The 14595-nt window shown below is 54.7% G+C and overlaps 1 protein-coding gene across 4 annotated transcripts in view; it reads right to left on the bottom strand.

Annotated features, from left to right (window-relative positions):
* The window catches only part of Rxra (retinoid X receptor alpha), an 84682-nt gene that overhangs the window by 24768 nt on the left and 45319 nt on the right, over nt 1-14595 (bottom strand). For 2 of the 4 annotated variants that reach the window (XM_052181953.1, XM_052181954.1), the window contains exon 2: nt 457-722. In XM_052181953.1, the coding sequence (XP_052037913.1) occupies nt 457-722 (266 nt within the window). Of the gene's footprint in view, nt 1-456; nt 723-859; nt 978-12553; nt 12778-14595 lie in introns of those variants that run through there. The other 2 variants (XM_052181955.1, XM_052181956.1) reach the window with 2 other exon arrangements.

The following is a 14595-nucleotide window of genomic DNA, read 5'->3' as shown; positions in this document are numbered from 1 at the left end:
CGCACACAGGATGCCACCAGGGGTCTCTGTAGAACCTAAGGATGGGCATCCCAGGACCAGGATGCGCTTTCCCTAAAGGCCTAGGGATACTGAATCCAGTATCCCGGGAAGGGGAACCTATGAGCCCAGGGAGCCCTTGGGGATCCCTGGAAGACCCCTCTAAGCCCAAGGAAGCAGATACCCCAGAGTTCCACAGTTATGGGGACAGGCTCCAAGCTGAGTTGAAGACCAGCTGCAAGAAATGTCAACTGACAGCGCTTTAGAAGCCAGTGTGGGCCAGCCAGAGTAAGGCTCAGCCCTACCACTACCAGCATGACTCTCTGAGGCTAGCTTTCGCTCTGTAGCCCACTCTCATGAAAAAAAGTAGACATCTTAGTTCTGAACCACTGGTTCACAGCCTACAGGTAAAGCTCCCACTTTCTGTCCCATGTCCCCAAAGTTCAGCCCAGCACTCACCTGGGGGCTACCAGTCCCAAAGCCCAATGTGGGTGTGGTGGGTACTGACATGGAGTGCGGGCCCATGGGGGAGCTGATGACAGAGAAGGGTGGACCCATGCCATTGATGGGGGAGCTCAGGGTGCTGATAGGTGAGTGTAGCTGCCCAGGGGAGCCCAGTGGAGAGCCGATTCCAGGACCCAGGGAGGGGTGCAGCGAGGGGGCAGCCATGGAGCCTCGACCCGTTGGAGAGTTGAGGGACGAAGAGTTCACCTGGGTAGAGAAGTCTGCAAGACAAGAATTGGCAGGAAGGAGGGTTAGAGCATCCTCTAGGACCTGGGAATCGCCCACTCCCCTACTCACTCAAGAAACAGGCAAGCCTAGGGTGCCAGGACTCCTCTCCACACTCTAAAAGCCAGCCTACCTTTGAGGAGCCCAAGAGGTGCCGTTGGCATCCATCTTGGACTCTCTGGGGTTAGGGCGAGCACAGCAAGCTAAAGGCTCTAACGTCTGTAACCCTTCCCTCTGACCACATGACCTGGACCACAGCAGGGCAGCCCAGGCTACAGGCCCTTGGCTCCTCTCACGCCGTGCACTGGAGCACATCTGACTCTTGTGGGGCCTAGAAGGAGGAAGGGACCAGTGGAAAGGAAGGTACTGGCACTTCCCGTGTGGGTGGGGGCCTCCAGGTGGCCTCGTGGAGGAGGCGGGAGTGTGCCAAGCAGGAGACTGCAACCCACGGAGCAGGGCTGGACCGGGACCTCCCACACACCAACAGTCTTGGTCTTCCCTTCCGCCTGGCATGGCACTTACTCCTGGTAAGTCGGGGACAATACAGGCACATGAAATGAGTGACTAACCCACCCTAGGTGTGGGCACCCCAGGAAGACCTCGCCACTCTGAGCCTAACTCCTAGAATGTGAGCAGAGCAGGAAGAAGGCCAGAGCAGATGCTGGAGGGCACCCCACCAGCCTTAAGACAACACAGGCACTGTGGCCAGGACTCAGAGCAGACTTGACTCTGGACAAAGCTCATAAGCTGGTTTTGACTCTGGTGGCCAGCACAGTACAGGGTGATCCAATTCCAAGCCAATAATGGCACAGAGGCCTTGCTACCAGGACCAGGACCCTCAAGAGAAACCTAACCAAATTCCATCCCGAAGACTCCTACAACTCCCTCCCTTCTTCCCCTCAAGAGGAAGAGGCAGTAAGGAGGTCCCACTGTGACCAGGTCTGCTATGGTGAAGCCAAGCTGGCTTGTGACTGCCCTGATTGACAGAAGGGATCAACTCCATCAGCAAATGAACCTTACTCCACCTGTCAGAAACCCCTGCCATTCACAAAACTTGGAACAAACCAGCTTGCTGAACTTTAACGAGAGAGAGAGAGAGAGAGAGAGAGAGAGAGAGAGAGAGAGAGAGAGAGAGAGAGAGAGAGAGAGAGAGAGAGAGAGGCAAATTTAAGAATCCAGAACTAGTTAGGTGAAGTGAGTTGGTACATGCCTTTAACCCAGGAGTAGAGAGGTAGAGGCAGGACGATTTCCGTGAATTCAAAACTAGCCTGGTTTACAAAGAGCAATCCTGTCTCAAAAACAAAGGGCAGGAGAGACAGCTCAGTGGTTAAGAACACTGTCTGCCCTTCCACAGGACCAGGGTTTGGTCCCAGCACCCACACGGTGGCTCACAATTACCTGCAACTCCAGTTCCAGGGGATTTGATACCTTCTTCTGACCTCCATAGGGACTCTATGCACAGAGTGCACTTACATACATGAAGGTAAAACACCCAATACATAAGAAAAAATGTTAATAACAGAACCAAGCGGCGATGAGCACACGCTGGCCAAGACATCAACTACCAACCAGCTCTACCGGCTATTACACACCGCAAGGATTTGAGCAGAAGAGCCACAGGGAACGGGGGTGTCTCAAAGGAACAAATACAAAATCCAGTTGCTTATTCAAGCCAGGGACGTCTTTGTGCCTTTGACGTCAACTGAATTATTGTGACCACGTCAGGAAAGTCTCTGCCTCCGACCTATGACAGAGGAAGGCTACGCAAAGGTTCACGGATAAGAACTGCCTGAAGGCAGACTTACCACATCTGCAGCTGCTCCTAGGCCAGGCAACAACAACCTAGTCCACACCACTGGGACACCTGGAAGCCACTGGGCCTCCCCTGTGCCCTGCCTTTCCCATCCCATGCTGGCTTGCTTTGAACCACTGTGGGACCCTACGAAGCACCAATCTAAGCCTCACTGTGCCCTGTTAACCTGTCTGAGAGACATTTTGCTGAGCCTGAGCACCTTCTGCAGGCGTCCCAGAAGAAGGCAGGGTAATGCTGTGGGTACCAGGAAGGAGCGGGGCTGGGCCCGAGAGGGTCCACTCTTCCTGGTCTTTGAAAACAAGATGAAGCGTGACCAGAAGTCCCTCAGATTCCTCAGCTCTTTAAACCCCCTGTTCGTGGGAGGACTTGGACACCAGGAGTGACGCAGGGTCTAGGGCAGCTAGGCACACCAAGGGTGGCTCTCATTAGTTAGCTGTCCCCAAGCACCAGGGAAAGCTGGTCACTCTCACTACATGAGAGTGCTCCTGCCCAGGGAGCCAAGGAGGGATCCTTGCAGCCAAAGGACCGCCTGCGGTAGGATGTGCAGTCCACTACTGGGGCTGTGTGAAAAGCCCCAAGCTGGAGCGGCTCCTCTGGCTCTGGGCTTTGCTATGGCAGCAGCAGGAGAGAATGAAGGAGGGAGGGAGGCAGACTGTAAGGCTGCCAGCTACCTACCGGCTGTACCCCAGCTCCTCAGGCCCTGCAAGGTAGTTGGAAACTGCTAAGGAGGGAAAAACCAATGGAGGAGAAAAGAGGCCAAGGTGGCACAGGCAGAGACTTCAGGAAGACAGGGAGACAGCAGGAGCAAGAGCCAAGCCTACAGTCTGGGAATGTGGCTGTCCCAGTGTGAAGGTTCCCCTAGGCACCCTTCCCCCAGCCCTCTCCCCTGCCTGCAGCCTGATGGTGGGCAGCCAAGCCTCCCACAGTTGTTCCAAACTGACTGTGAGTCCCTGGGGCTCCAGTGTGTGTGTGGGGTGTCACCAGTGCAATGCCTACCTTGGCCCCCACCCCACAGCCCCAGGCCTCCGCCCCAGGCTTTCCTGTTTACAAAGAATGTCCACACTGACACCTTCCTAGAGCCCGGGTGACAACAGACTGGGTGTGGTTTCTGGAACCTTCTGGAGGGAGAAACTTTCTAATCAGGAAGAGAATGAGCAAGAAATGCCTTTACACCCTCACAGGGAAAGCCTCCTGGCCCATCTTGTATGTATACAAGCCATGTGCACATAAGCCATGTATGTGTGTATATGCACACGTGCTAAGTGCATGCTCTGCTTTGCCTGGTACTTAGCAGTCACCACCCCAAGAAGCCACGGCCCCCATAAGGCACACTTTTGACAGCCTCACTTTGAACCTGCAGGACTGTTAGCACCGGCTTCACACCCGGGAATGCCAGGACACAAAAGCCTCAGGAACGTGAGTAGGGGCAAGTGAGTCACATAACCTCAGATTGTAAGACACAAGGATCCCACACATAACCCTACAATCCGAGATATCTCTGCAGGACCACTACCAACATAGCCGGGGACCCTGGGGAAGGAGTTTAGCCAGGGGGCTTACATGTACCTCAAGGACAAAGAATAGAAAGTCCGTCTTCACAAGGAAGATGCCATCCCACACACATCACGGGCAGCTGGCACTACAGTCCAGGAAGGGTGAGTGGAGGAGGGGCCGGAGAGTACTCCCTTGGTACAAAACGGACCACACTGTGAATGCTTGGAGGTTTAAATCGCAAGCCAGCACAGAGCAGAGGTGGACTGTTCCCAGCCCAGCACCCAGGGCCATTAACTAGATGGGTGGGTGACACGAATAAAACTGAAATACTGAATGCTGAAACACCTCTGGTGACTCCAAGATGCCAGGCACTAGTGAGGTCATATGCAAGTGAAAAGCACCACCCCCACCAGCTCCTATGCCACACAGTGTCTGCAGAGTGTCTGCCAGCAGCAGGACCCACAGCAGGAGGCCCAGGAAACCCCACGACCCCCTTCCAGCCTGGCAGGAAGGGTGAAGAACATGCCAGCCCGCTGCAGCTGGGGTGGGGAGAGCCTCACAACCCCTCAGGGAACCCCAGCTCCTGGAGAGGGGAGCACAATCATGCACAGCACTTTGGCACAGCAGGATCTAAGCAGGCTGTGTGTCTGTGTGTCTGTGTGTCTGGGTCAACAGAAGTGGACCATGTGACTGTTCATCTAGAGCCTGGCAGGAAGGACCGATGGGTCCAATGGAGAGCACATGAGAGATGGATAACATGGGACCACCAAGGAGGGGCCTGAGGAGGGTACCCAGCATGCGGCCAAAGCCCACGAGGTGAGCCAGCATCGAGAGGGCTGTCATTCTCTAAGCTCCTCGCCTGGGGACACCCCCCGGAACTGAAACTTTGCAGTGGGTAGCTCATGGGTCCTCAGAGCTTCCTGGGCTGCCCACCTCCAGCCTCCACCTTCCGGAAGTACTGCTTCCCCTGAAGCCCCGGGAGGGAGAAGTGGTGGCCCTGAGGAGCAGCAATGGGAACGTGGCAAGGACCATGGCGCCAGGGCTGGAGGGCGGAGGAAGCCAAGGGCGGTCAGAGCAGGAGGGAAGAGGAAGGCAGGCCACAGGGACCCCTCAATACTGCTGAGTCTCGATTTCCTTCCCTGTAAACCGGACTGGGCCATTTGTACCAGCCCAGAGGACAGTCCCCAGCAGCCCTGTGTGCCCAAGCACACTCCTTCCACTCCCTGAGGAGGGACTCCCCAGTGGCCACCTGCAGCTGTGACTGTCTCCTCTCCTCTCCTCTCCCAGTGTCAGCTTACCACTCTAGGGGCCAGTTCTGGAATCACCATGCCTTTCCCTCAAAAGCCCAGCCACTATCTGAGCCTCCTGTCAGGAAGCCTCAGGCCAAGGAGACCCTCCTGGGTGGTCAGAGAAAGAGAGACTGATTCCAACCCAATTAGCACAGGCAGCCACCACAGGGGCCCCTCAACCAGAGAGAACTGAGCTGGTCAGTGAGCCAGTAAGAACTCTCATAGACCCAGACCCAGAAAGTCTGCCAGCACACAGGGGCCAGGGTGCAGCAGACCCTGTTTCTGAGCCTGTGATGCCCCCAGTCCACAAAACCCTGAGAGAAGCAACAGGGAGAGGAAGGCAAAGGCACGGTAAACAGAAGTGTATTTCCTTCAGCCCCACCACCCATGGGTAACCACAGAAAGTGAACAGCAATCCCAGGCACCCATCTGGGCTTTATCCCTTCATGCCCCACAGGGAAGGGCTGACCAGTCCAAAGCTAACTTCCTGGCCCTGCTCCATCCAACCCACCTTTAGCTTTGCAGAGATGCCCCAGAGGCCCAGTGGAAGGGTCAGCCATGATCATCCTGAAGAGATCAACATTTGTCCCTGCAGCTAAACACCAGGCCACTAGCAAAGAGGAAAGGATGAGGTGGGTAGTAGGGGGGGAGGGGACACAGGAGGCTGAGCTCAGAAAGAGATGGTTGATTCCCTGACAGCCTGAAGTATGCAGACCTAATATGCAGGTCTGGGGCTGGACCAGTTTGTAGTGTTGGCTGTACCACTCCTACAAGCTCCATTCCAACCCCAGAGCTCCTCTGACCCAGGGGGCCTCAGAGACTCTGGATGTCAATCCCACCTTTATAGTCACTAGCCATAAAGGCACCCTGTCTTAAGTTCTGTCACACACTGAGCCATCTCTTTGACCTCATCTCCCACCACTACCTACCCTCCTAGGCCAGGAGGCCTTGATGGTGGCAGTGTACTAACTCATAGTGGGAGACAAGGAAACACAGGGTGGCAAGGAGGTCTGAGGTGACGGTGAGGGGCTCAGGGGTATTACTCAAGGCCTCTGATCCTGAGGGAGGATTATAGCAAGTGCAGAGGACTGGCTGTGTGGCCTATCATCAGGAACAGATGCAAAGGCAAAGGGGTCCACAGCCAGATCTGCAGGGGACTCCTCAAGAGCCTCTATAAGGAAGGGGACAGCCCTTCAAGGAAGGGCCGTAGCATCCCTTGACCTTCTCTGAACTTCCATCAGAGTATAGCACGCCAGAGCCCCACTGTCCTGGCCAAACTTAACTGCTAGTGTACAGCGTACCCCTGCAACGGCATCACAGAGATGGGATTACCAAGGGTGTAAGCATGGCAAACAATATCCACCGTAAATCTCAAGATAGGAGGATGGCTGTGAGGGCCTCAAGAAGCACCAATGATTGTTACTTCGATATCCTCACCATCATCAAAATTACCATCCCTACCATTAATATAATCAACAGTATCACCATCAACATCAATATTGCAATCATCATAATCCATATTGGCATCATCACCATCATCTTCAACATCATCAACATAGTTATCACCATCATCACAATCGGCATCACCACCACTATCCCAATCAACACACTCACTATCAAAATCACAACCACCACCACCACCATCACGATCATTAACAGCATCACTGCCATCACCATTATCATAACTATCAATGCTGCCATCATCATCACCATCACCGCAGTCACCATCAATATCATCATCACTACATTGTCACCACTCTCTCCACCAACAGCAGCATCAGCACTATTAGCACCATCACCTAAAGAACAGCCTGTTCTACTCCACTGTGCAGATGGAGGCTGGAGCCCAGAGAGGCTGATGGGTTCTGCAGGTGGTGAAGAGACAGTGCTTTAGTTTCTCTTGACCACAGTCAGTGAGTTTGGGGCTGTCCAGGGAGGGGCACTGGGAGGAACAGGAAACAGTACCTAGTCTAGCAGCTACCTCCCATACAGCCAAGAATGGTACTACAGTTGGGCCTGCTGGTGACAGGTGTAAGAGAAGTGGGAAGTATAGCCAGGACAAAGGAGGTGAGGAGGAGGTCCCATGCCCAGGCTGTGTCTGTGCCAGGCAACATGCAGGTAAGAGGTGAGAAGTGACGATACCAGTGTATTCAGGCATGAAGGCTAAGGTGCCAATAGGTGGCTACCCACAATGCCAACTCTCCCTGAAGCTCACAGTCCACAGGCCTCCCACCTCACCCGATACTTGCAAATCAGTACCATTACCCTCTGGACCAACCATGGTGGTCACTGTCTGAGACGTCTAATTGCTAAGGTGCCTACAACCCCAGGCAGTCCTGCCCAAACCACCAGGCCATCTCCATTCCCAAACTCTTCATGCTTAGAGACGTGCCGGTATGCCATCCATGGATATATCTGTATCTGTACAGAGGGCACACTGGCCAAGAGTTGGGTGATTCCAGCGGGACTCCCTCTAGCCCCTGGCTGTATGGCACTTTTCCTTTGCCTGAATACAACTAGGGGGCAGCAGAGAGAAGTCTCACAGCTGTTCACAGCCTCAGGCTTCTCAGGTGTCAGTGTGCCCGCTGCAGGCACCCCTGCCTGGCTAGAACCTGACCTGACCGTACTATACAGACTGCCTAATTGCTGGCTCCTTCGCTGTTGTGACCTCTTGTGAGCTCAAGGTGTCTTGAGAGAGCAGGGGACTTTCTTTGGCAAAGATAAATGAGCACCCGTGGAGGTAGACTCTAGTGAAGTCCTTTAGGTGGGCTCATCCCTGGAGGCCTGCAGTGCAGTGTTACAGGGCCCTGGCTTGTGCAAGCTCTGGAGGAAGAGTATCATTCCAGAGTGCTTTGTCTGCCACCAGGCTCCTGACCTGAGTACTTTCTCTCACCTACCCAGGGGAGAAGAAGGCTTAATGGATGCTTGTGCCCAGTCTACCGGCCACATAGCCAATCCTGCAGTAGAGAAAGGTGGGTGCCTTTCAGTACAGTTGCTTCAGAGTTATCTGAGAGGACCCAAGTTCCGGTCTGGCGTCCCAGACTGTACTGAAAAGCACCTTCTTCTCTACTGCAGGGATGGCTACAGGGCAACAGTGGCCTCATTGCCCCAGCCACTGCTGAAAGTCAGGAGGGCAGAGGAACAGGTACCACTCAGCCCCAGGACCCTAGAAAGTCCTGTGAATTGGCTTCCCATCCCAAGCAAGAGACCCACGCATGGCTAGCCGTTCTCTGAGCCTATTCCAGTCTGCTGCCCAACATCCACGCCAAGCCTCCCACTCTGTAGCCTGAGATGTTCTGTCAGGGGCAGGGGCGGGGGCGGGGGCGGGAGTGGGGGGGGCAGGCAAAGAGAGGGAGTCAGACCAACTCACCCTCAGGCTGCCTGAATGAAGAAAAGCCACAGAGGGCCATGGGCAGAGAGACAGGGCCACTGGGGAGCAGCTGTGTGGTGCCCTCCCTACTCTGCACCAGGCGAAGACACTGATAACAGGAATCACTTCATACTCACACAGAGCAGGTGACTGTCAACACCTCAGAAACAGACTGCAGAGTGATGAAGAGACATCTGGCAACAGTCACTGCAGCTCGGGTCCCCACCCTGCATCCTTGAAGCTGGCATGTACCATGTGGGCTAGCAGAAATACCACAGGAAAAACCTGTGCTCTGTCCTGCAGCAAGGAAGGCCTCAACTCCGGGAGAACTGGGGCTTCCTGAGCCTGGAGGAGCTGCCAGCCAGCCTATGCACAGTTTTCTGACAACCCTTTCTCTACCACAGCTCAGCCCTACAGAAACTACCCTAAGCTTGGGTAAATTCCAGTCATGACGTCCCAGGCTTGGGGACAGGGGTGACAGCATTCCATCCTGGGAGCCTTAAAAGGATGCTTACCGTTCTAAGGCCAGGCAGGGCTTCTTTCTGAACAGTTGAAGCCTCCCTTTCAGGCTGTCCCCTTGAACTGCCTGCCTATCCCCAACACTCTAGGGTGCCTGCCCAGACTCTGGAGGAGAGCAAGTAGGCGGCAGAGGAGGGGGGGACTTCAAGAAAAACCCCAATGTCAGTGAGGAGAGGGGGCCCTGAGGCTACAGACTCTCGAAGGCAGTTTCTATTTAACAGGAAGAGAAATGATTGTTTCAATTTGAGCCTTGTATGCTCCTGGTGGCTCAGAGGTCCCACCACCCACCTGCCCACAGCTCTGTCGTGGAACCCACAGAACCCCGCCTGGGCTTCCTGCCCTCCCTCACAATCCTCACCTTCATTTGCATTCCTGACTGGTTTCAAATCACACTTGGGGGGAATCTGGGCCAAGCCCACCCGCGTCTCACCCACCTACCATGAAGTGAAATGACTTCATAGGATATAGACGCTGGGGACTCTGGACGCTAAGGATCAAGGGATACTCCAGACAGAGAATGCCCCTGTGGGGACATCCCCAAATCCTCCCACACCACCGAACATTGATATTTTCCACACGTAAGCATGATGTGGTGTAGTGGGTAGCATCCAGAACCACATGATAGACAGAAACAGGGCTGAGCCTAAAAGATGGAACATCTGTTGGGCACCAGGTTCGGAAATCAACCTCCCCACCCCCCACAGCCTCTGCAGAAGACCCAGATCCAGTGTGCATACCTTCCCCTCAGCAGGGGCTCACCCATGCCCTTGTGACTCCTCATCATACCACGCCAGCACATTTATCTTCCCCTTGACAGGGGCTTGCCCATGCCCTCGTGACTGGCCAGAGCATACAATGCAAGTAGCCCACAAATAGAGGGGCCTGGCTGCCAGAGCTTCTTTCCAGTGGGACAGGATTTCACCATCCACAGCCCAGATAACTGCACTGTCCCTAACACCACACCAACAGAGTCTGCACTGCACATCATGGAAACCAACAGAGACGCTACTCACCATGTCCATCCATAGGATAACAGGGCTGTCTCCATGTGAGGACATGAAACAGGTATATGCCACTCACAGCCTGGAGCCCCAGGCTAAGCCGCAGTAACCTCCCTGGCCTCTGAGACCCCCATGTCTGGCTTAGCTGGGGTCTATAACTCCCATGAGGCTGCACCCCATCAAGAATGTCACCCCAGTGGATCTCTGCACACAGGCTGCATGGTTAGGCTCCCCGTACACCCTCCTCACCCAACAGCAAGTAGGAGAGATTGCTACCTGGATGACAACAGCTAGTGAGAGGGCAGGATCGCCCACCTGCTCATCACACACAACCTCCCTAAAGCTGAGAAAAGAGACCTTCACAGTCTCCCACTCCAACCTTGCGCACTGCAACTCAGGGCTGCAGCAGCCCAGGATGGACAGGAGACAGGCAGCAGTATGTGCTGCAGCCCATGCCTCAGAACCTGAGAGGAGTGTACAGTCAGCCACCAGCATAGAAGGGTCTCAGGGACAGGGGACAGAATAAATGACAAGCTGCAGGACAGCCTCTCGGCAGACTCTGGGGACCAAAACCTCCATCCAGATGGGTCTCAGATTAGCTTTTTCTATCCCTCTATACAGGTGAGAGGCAGCAATGTGCAAACATAGATATAGCCTCCGCTAACCCCCAAACCCACACTGTCTCCACTCTGTCTGAGAAGATCACAGCCCGCCCACCCCTAGGAAGCCCTCAGCATCATTTGGTAAAGGTGACAGAGGACAATAAGGTATCCTCTTACTGACAGAGGTGAGAAGCTGGACCCTCTTACCTACCCATAAGTTCGAGAACAATGCAAATGAATCAGAAATGCCAGACTCGGGGTGGCTGCACACACTAGGCCTAATTAAGATACCTGGGCTCAGAGCCTACTGACTTCCCTGCATACACCATGTCAATGTGCCACATTGGTCTCCTTCCTAGAAAACAAACAACTGGGAAGAGGTAAGAGCAAGCCAGAAAGACACACAAGGGCTGAGACAGCTCAGCAGTTAAGGTGCTTACTGCTCTATAGAGGACCAGGGTTCGGTTCCCAGCACTCACACCAGGTGGCTCACACACACCTATAACCTTAGCTTCAGGGGATCCCATGCCTTCTTCTGGCCTCTGTGGGTACCTGCACGCACGCAGTAACCCAGGTCTGGTTCCCAGCACCCACATACATCTACAAATCCAGTTCCAGAGGACCTGGCCTCCTCTGGCCCCTGCAGGCACTGGGCATGCACATGATATAGTTATATGCTTTCAGGCAAAAACACATACACATAAAATTCAAGGAAGTCTTTAGAAAAGAAAGGCAGCAGGAAGTGGGGGAAAAGCTAATACTCCAGCAGGCCAGGGCAGCTGCCCGAAGAACCCGAGGGCTCTGGGCTCCTCTCTGCATGTAGCCTCAGCGTGCTGCTGAGTTGTCTCAGCTATACACTACGAACCACAGAGGAGACTCTGCAAAGGCCCAGAAAGAGCACATGGTCCAGTGTGGACCCTGGGGCACACCTCTGAGCCTCCCAGTGGCTTTGGAAAGGTGACTTCCCCTCTCTGTGCCTCAGTCTCCCCTCAAATGTGGGCAGAAGAGTGCATCCTCGGGTTATCTATAAAGACATGAGAGCGCAAAGCATGGCCCAGGGCACGCTATACAAAGGATGTCACTGCTACTAGACAGAGGAAAGAGCCAAAGCCGGTCAACCCGCCACCAAGCAGGAGCGGTAGAGACAGGGCAGCCCTTCTACCCCTCAGAGCACCAAAAAGCTCCCATTTCCACCACCTCAAGTGGTCACAGGTAGCCTGGCTAGCCGTGTCTCACAGCACCAGGCAGGCCAGAGCTCTAGTGCCCCCTCAAGGGTATATCAATGCCGGGCCCAGGAAGAGAGGCCCAGTCCTCTACATCCCTCCAGCTAGAGACAAACCTCACAGTTCACCTGTCCTGTTTCTGCATCTGTAAGAAGGACAATAAGCCAGACCCAGGAGAGATAGGTCCTACCTAGAGCCCCAAGATAAAAGAATCTCCCTGACTTAGCGACAGCCTAAAGCCTGGACCTTTTTCCTAAAACGTTCCTGACCCTGATACCCAGATGAGGCCCAGATATTTGGGTGCTCTTGGGACAGGCCTCAGTTTGTCCATTGCAGGCTGAGCTGTGCAGCCTAGATTGGCCCAGCCATGACAGGCTGCAGGTATATGTCAGGACAAGGTCTGTACCTAGACTCCTGAACCCAGACTCTTCCCCTGGGGTCCCCAATCCTCTCCTTCCCCAAAACTCCTACACCCTGCAGGAAGATCCCCTATACCACACCAAACCCTACCCTCACCTGCCAGCCACCTGTGGTCCCCTGCCCGCCACGCCAGGCCCCCTCCTGAGAAAGAGGCGAGAAGGCGCAGCCTCATGGTGAGGGCAGATGAGAGGTCCCACCATGGCGGGGGCACCATCAGTCCCCGGCCTGCCAGCTCGGGGTCCCACAGCCTCAGGCGATACAGCTTGGTCAGGGAGCAGGAGCCTAGGAGGGAAAGGCAGCAAGCCGGGCGGGCGAGCCTCTGGAAGCAGCCAGGCACTCAGGAACAAGTGTCGTTGGCACTGGCCCTATAGCCCAGTTCCCCTTTCCCAGGACCCGCCCGGCCCTCCACCCTCGCCAGACACCTGTGACCACAGGCAGCTCCCGATGGCCGAAACCAAGGGCTTCTTGGAAGAAGACTGGGAACCAGCCTCATTTCCTCAAACTAAAACAGACAGTACTTGGTGCAAACAGACCCCTACCTGACCAGGACCCAGAAGCACTGACCCGAGTTCAAATCTACCGCCACCTCCAACCAGATACCTGACTAGAAGCAGATCAGGTTACCTGTGCCAGCTGGCACTCTGCTTCATGATCTGACAATGTGCCTCATCCTGGCCTGGGCCCTGGGGAAGGCTGCTCCTCGCCTATGCCCTCACACAGCGAGCAGCACTCTCAACAGCAAGCCAGGCAGTCGAGTCCTAGGCAAGTCCTACAGAGCAGATGCAAGGCTAGGCCTGGAGGCCTGGAAATGCCAGTGCTAGGAAGTAGAGTGAGAAGCAGCATGGCCAGAAGCTGGGAAGGCCAGGCCTGGACAGCAGTGTCTGTGGAAGTGCCGTGAGGGTGCTTCAAGAACATGGCAGGAAAGAGGCTTTTGTACCTCCAACTACCTTCCATCTACACAAGGGCTCATTCTTCAGTGTACAGGGCTCCTTCTGTGGCCTTCCAGTCAAGGTCCAAGCCCAGGCCCAGTGATGGGGGGCTGAGCATGGGGACACAGCACACAGTCTTCCACCCGAGCCCTTACACAAGTCTAAGACTTAACAGGCTCTGTCACACTGGGCTTGTCCTGCTCAAGCGATAGGGACCCGCAGTCCAGTCCAGCCGACAGGGGCAGCTCTAAGTAGCAAGCACTTGCTGCTGGCCTACACACTGACCCCACCACAGCAGCCCTGGGAACAGGGAGACTAGCAAGAGATTCTCAGGTACACGTATCCATCTGAGATTCTTCTGATGGGATCTGGGGCTGGAGGAGCAGCTGGCCAGGGACAGAGAGTGGGAACTGGCCAGGCCCAAGCATGTGAGAAGCCCACGGGTCACAGCTGGGATAGTAGGATGCACGCAAGAGGGTTCTTTTTCCTGGTCTGATAGCCGGCCAGCAGCAGTCCTACTTTCGCCCATCCCCCAGAACTGCATCCCAGAACAGAATCCAGAACTGCAGGGCCACCTCTCAAAGCTAGCAAACTTGCTTCCAGCCTCAGTATGATTCCTTGCTAAGCTCTGAACACATCTCAACCACACCCCCAACTAATCGCTAAGAGAACCCTTTCCTCTGTTCCCAGACCCAGCTACCTGAGGATGAGGTAGAAGACCATGAGAGACATCCCAGGGTTGTCACCTTGCAATAAAGCATTCCCAGGATCCTGGCTCTAAGTCAGAGAAAACACAGCATATTTTTGTGCTTTTATTTGGCTTGGGTTTTGTGTTCTTTTCATAATGACACAATACCCAGACAGAGAGATCTCAGGCTACTGCCCTTCTGTAAGCTAGCCAGGACCACTTCTTCTATCTGCTTTGGCGGTTCCAGACCCTGTAAATTTGGTTCAGACAGGATTATACCCACATCAGCCTATAGCCAACAGCCCAGGCAGTCCTGACTGGAGGGACTACCATAGCCAGCCTGTCTGGTTCCGATCCTGCTCTGACCAAGGCTTTATCACAAGAGGTGAGCCCCGCCACCATGGCTGTGCCTGATGAACAATTATGACCCCTAAATCCACCTGGCTTGGGTCTGGTCTGTAAACAAGGCCTGTACTCAGGCGAGGGTAGGGATGAGGTGGTGGGTCTTTCACAGGATCATC

This window comes from Apodemus sylvaticus, chromosome 5, assembly GCF_947179515.1.
Source record: "Apodemus sylvaticus chromosome 5, mApoSyl1.1, whole genome shotgun sequence".
Taxonomy (NCBI): Eukaryota; Metazoa; Chordata; class Mammalia; order Rodentia; family Muridae; genus Apodemus; species Apodemus sylvaticus.
This window is presented reverse-complemented; position numbering and strand designations above follow the sequence as displayed.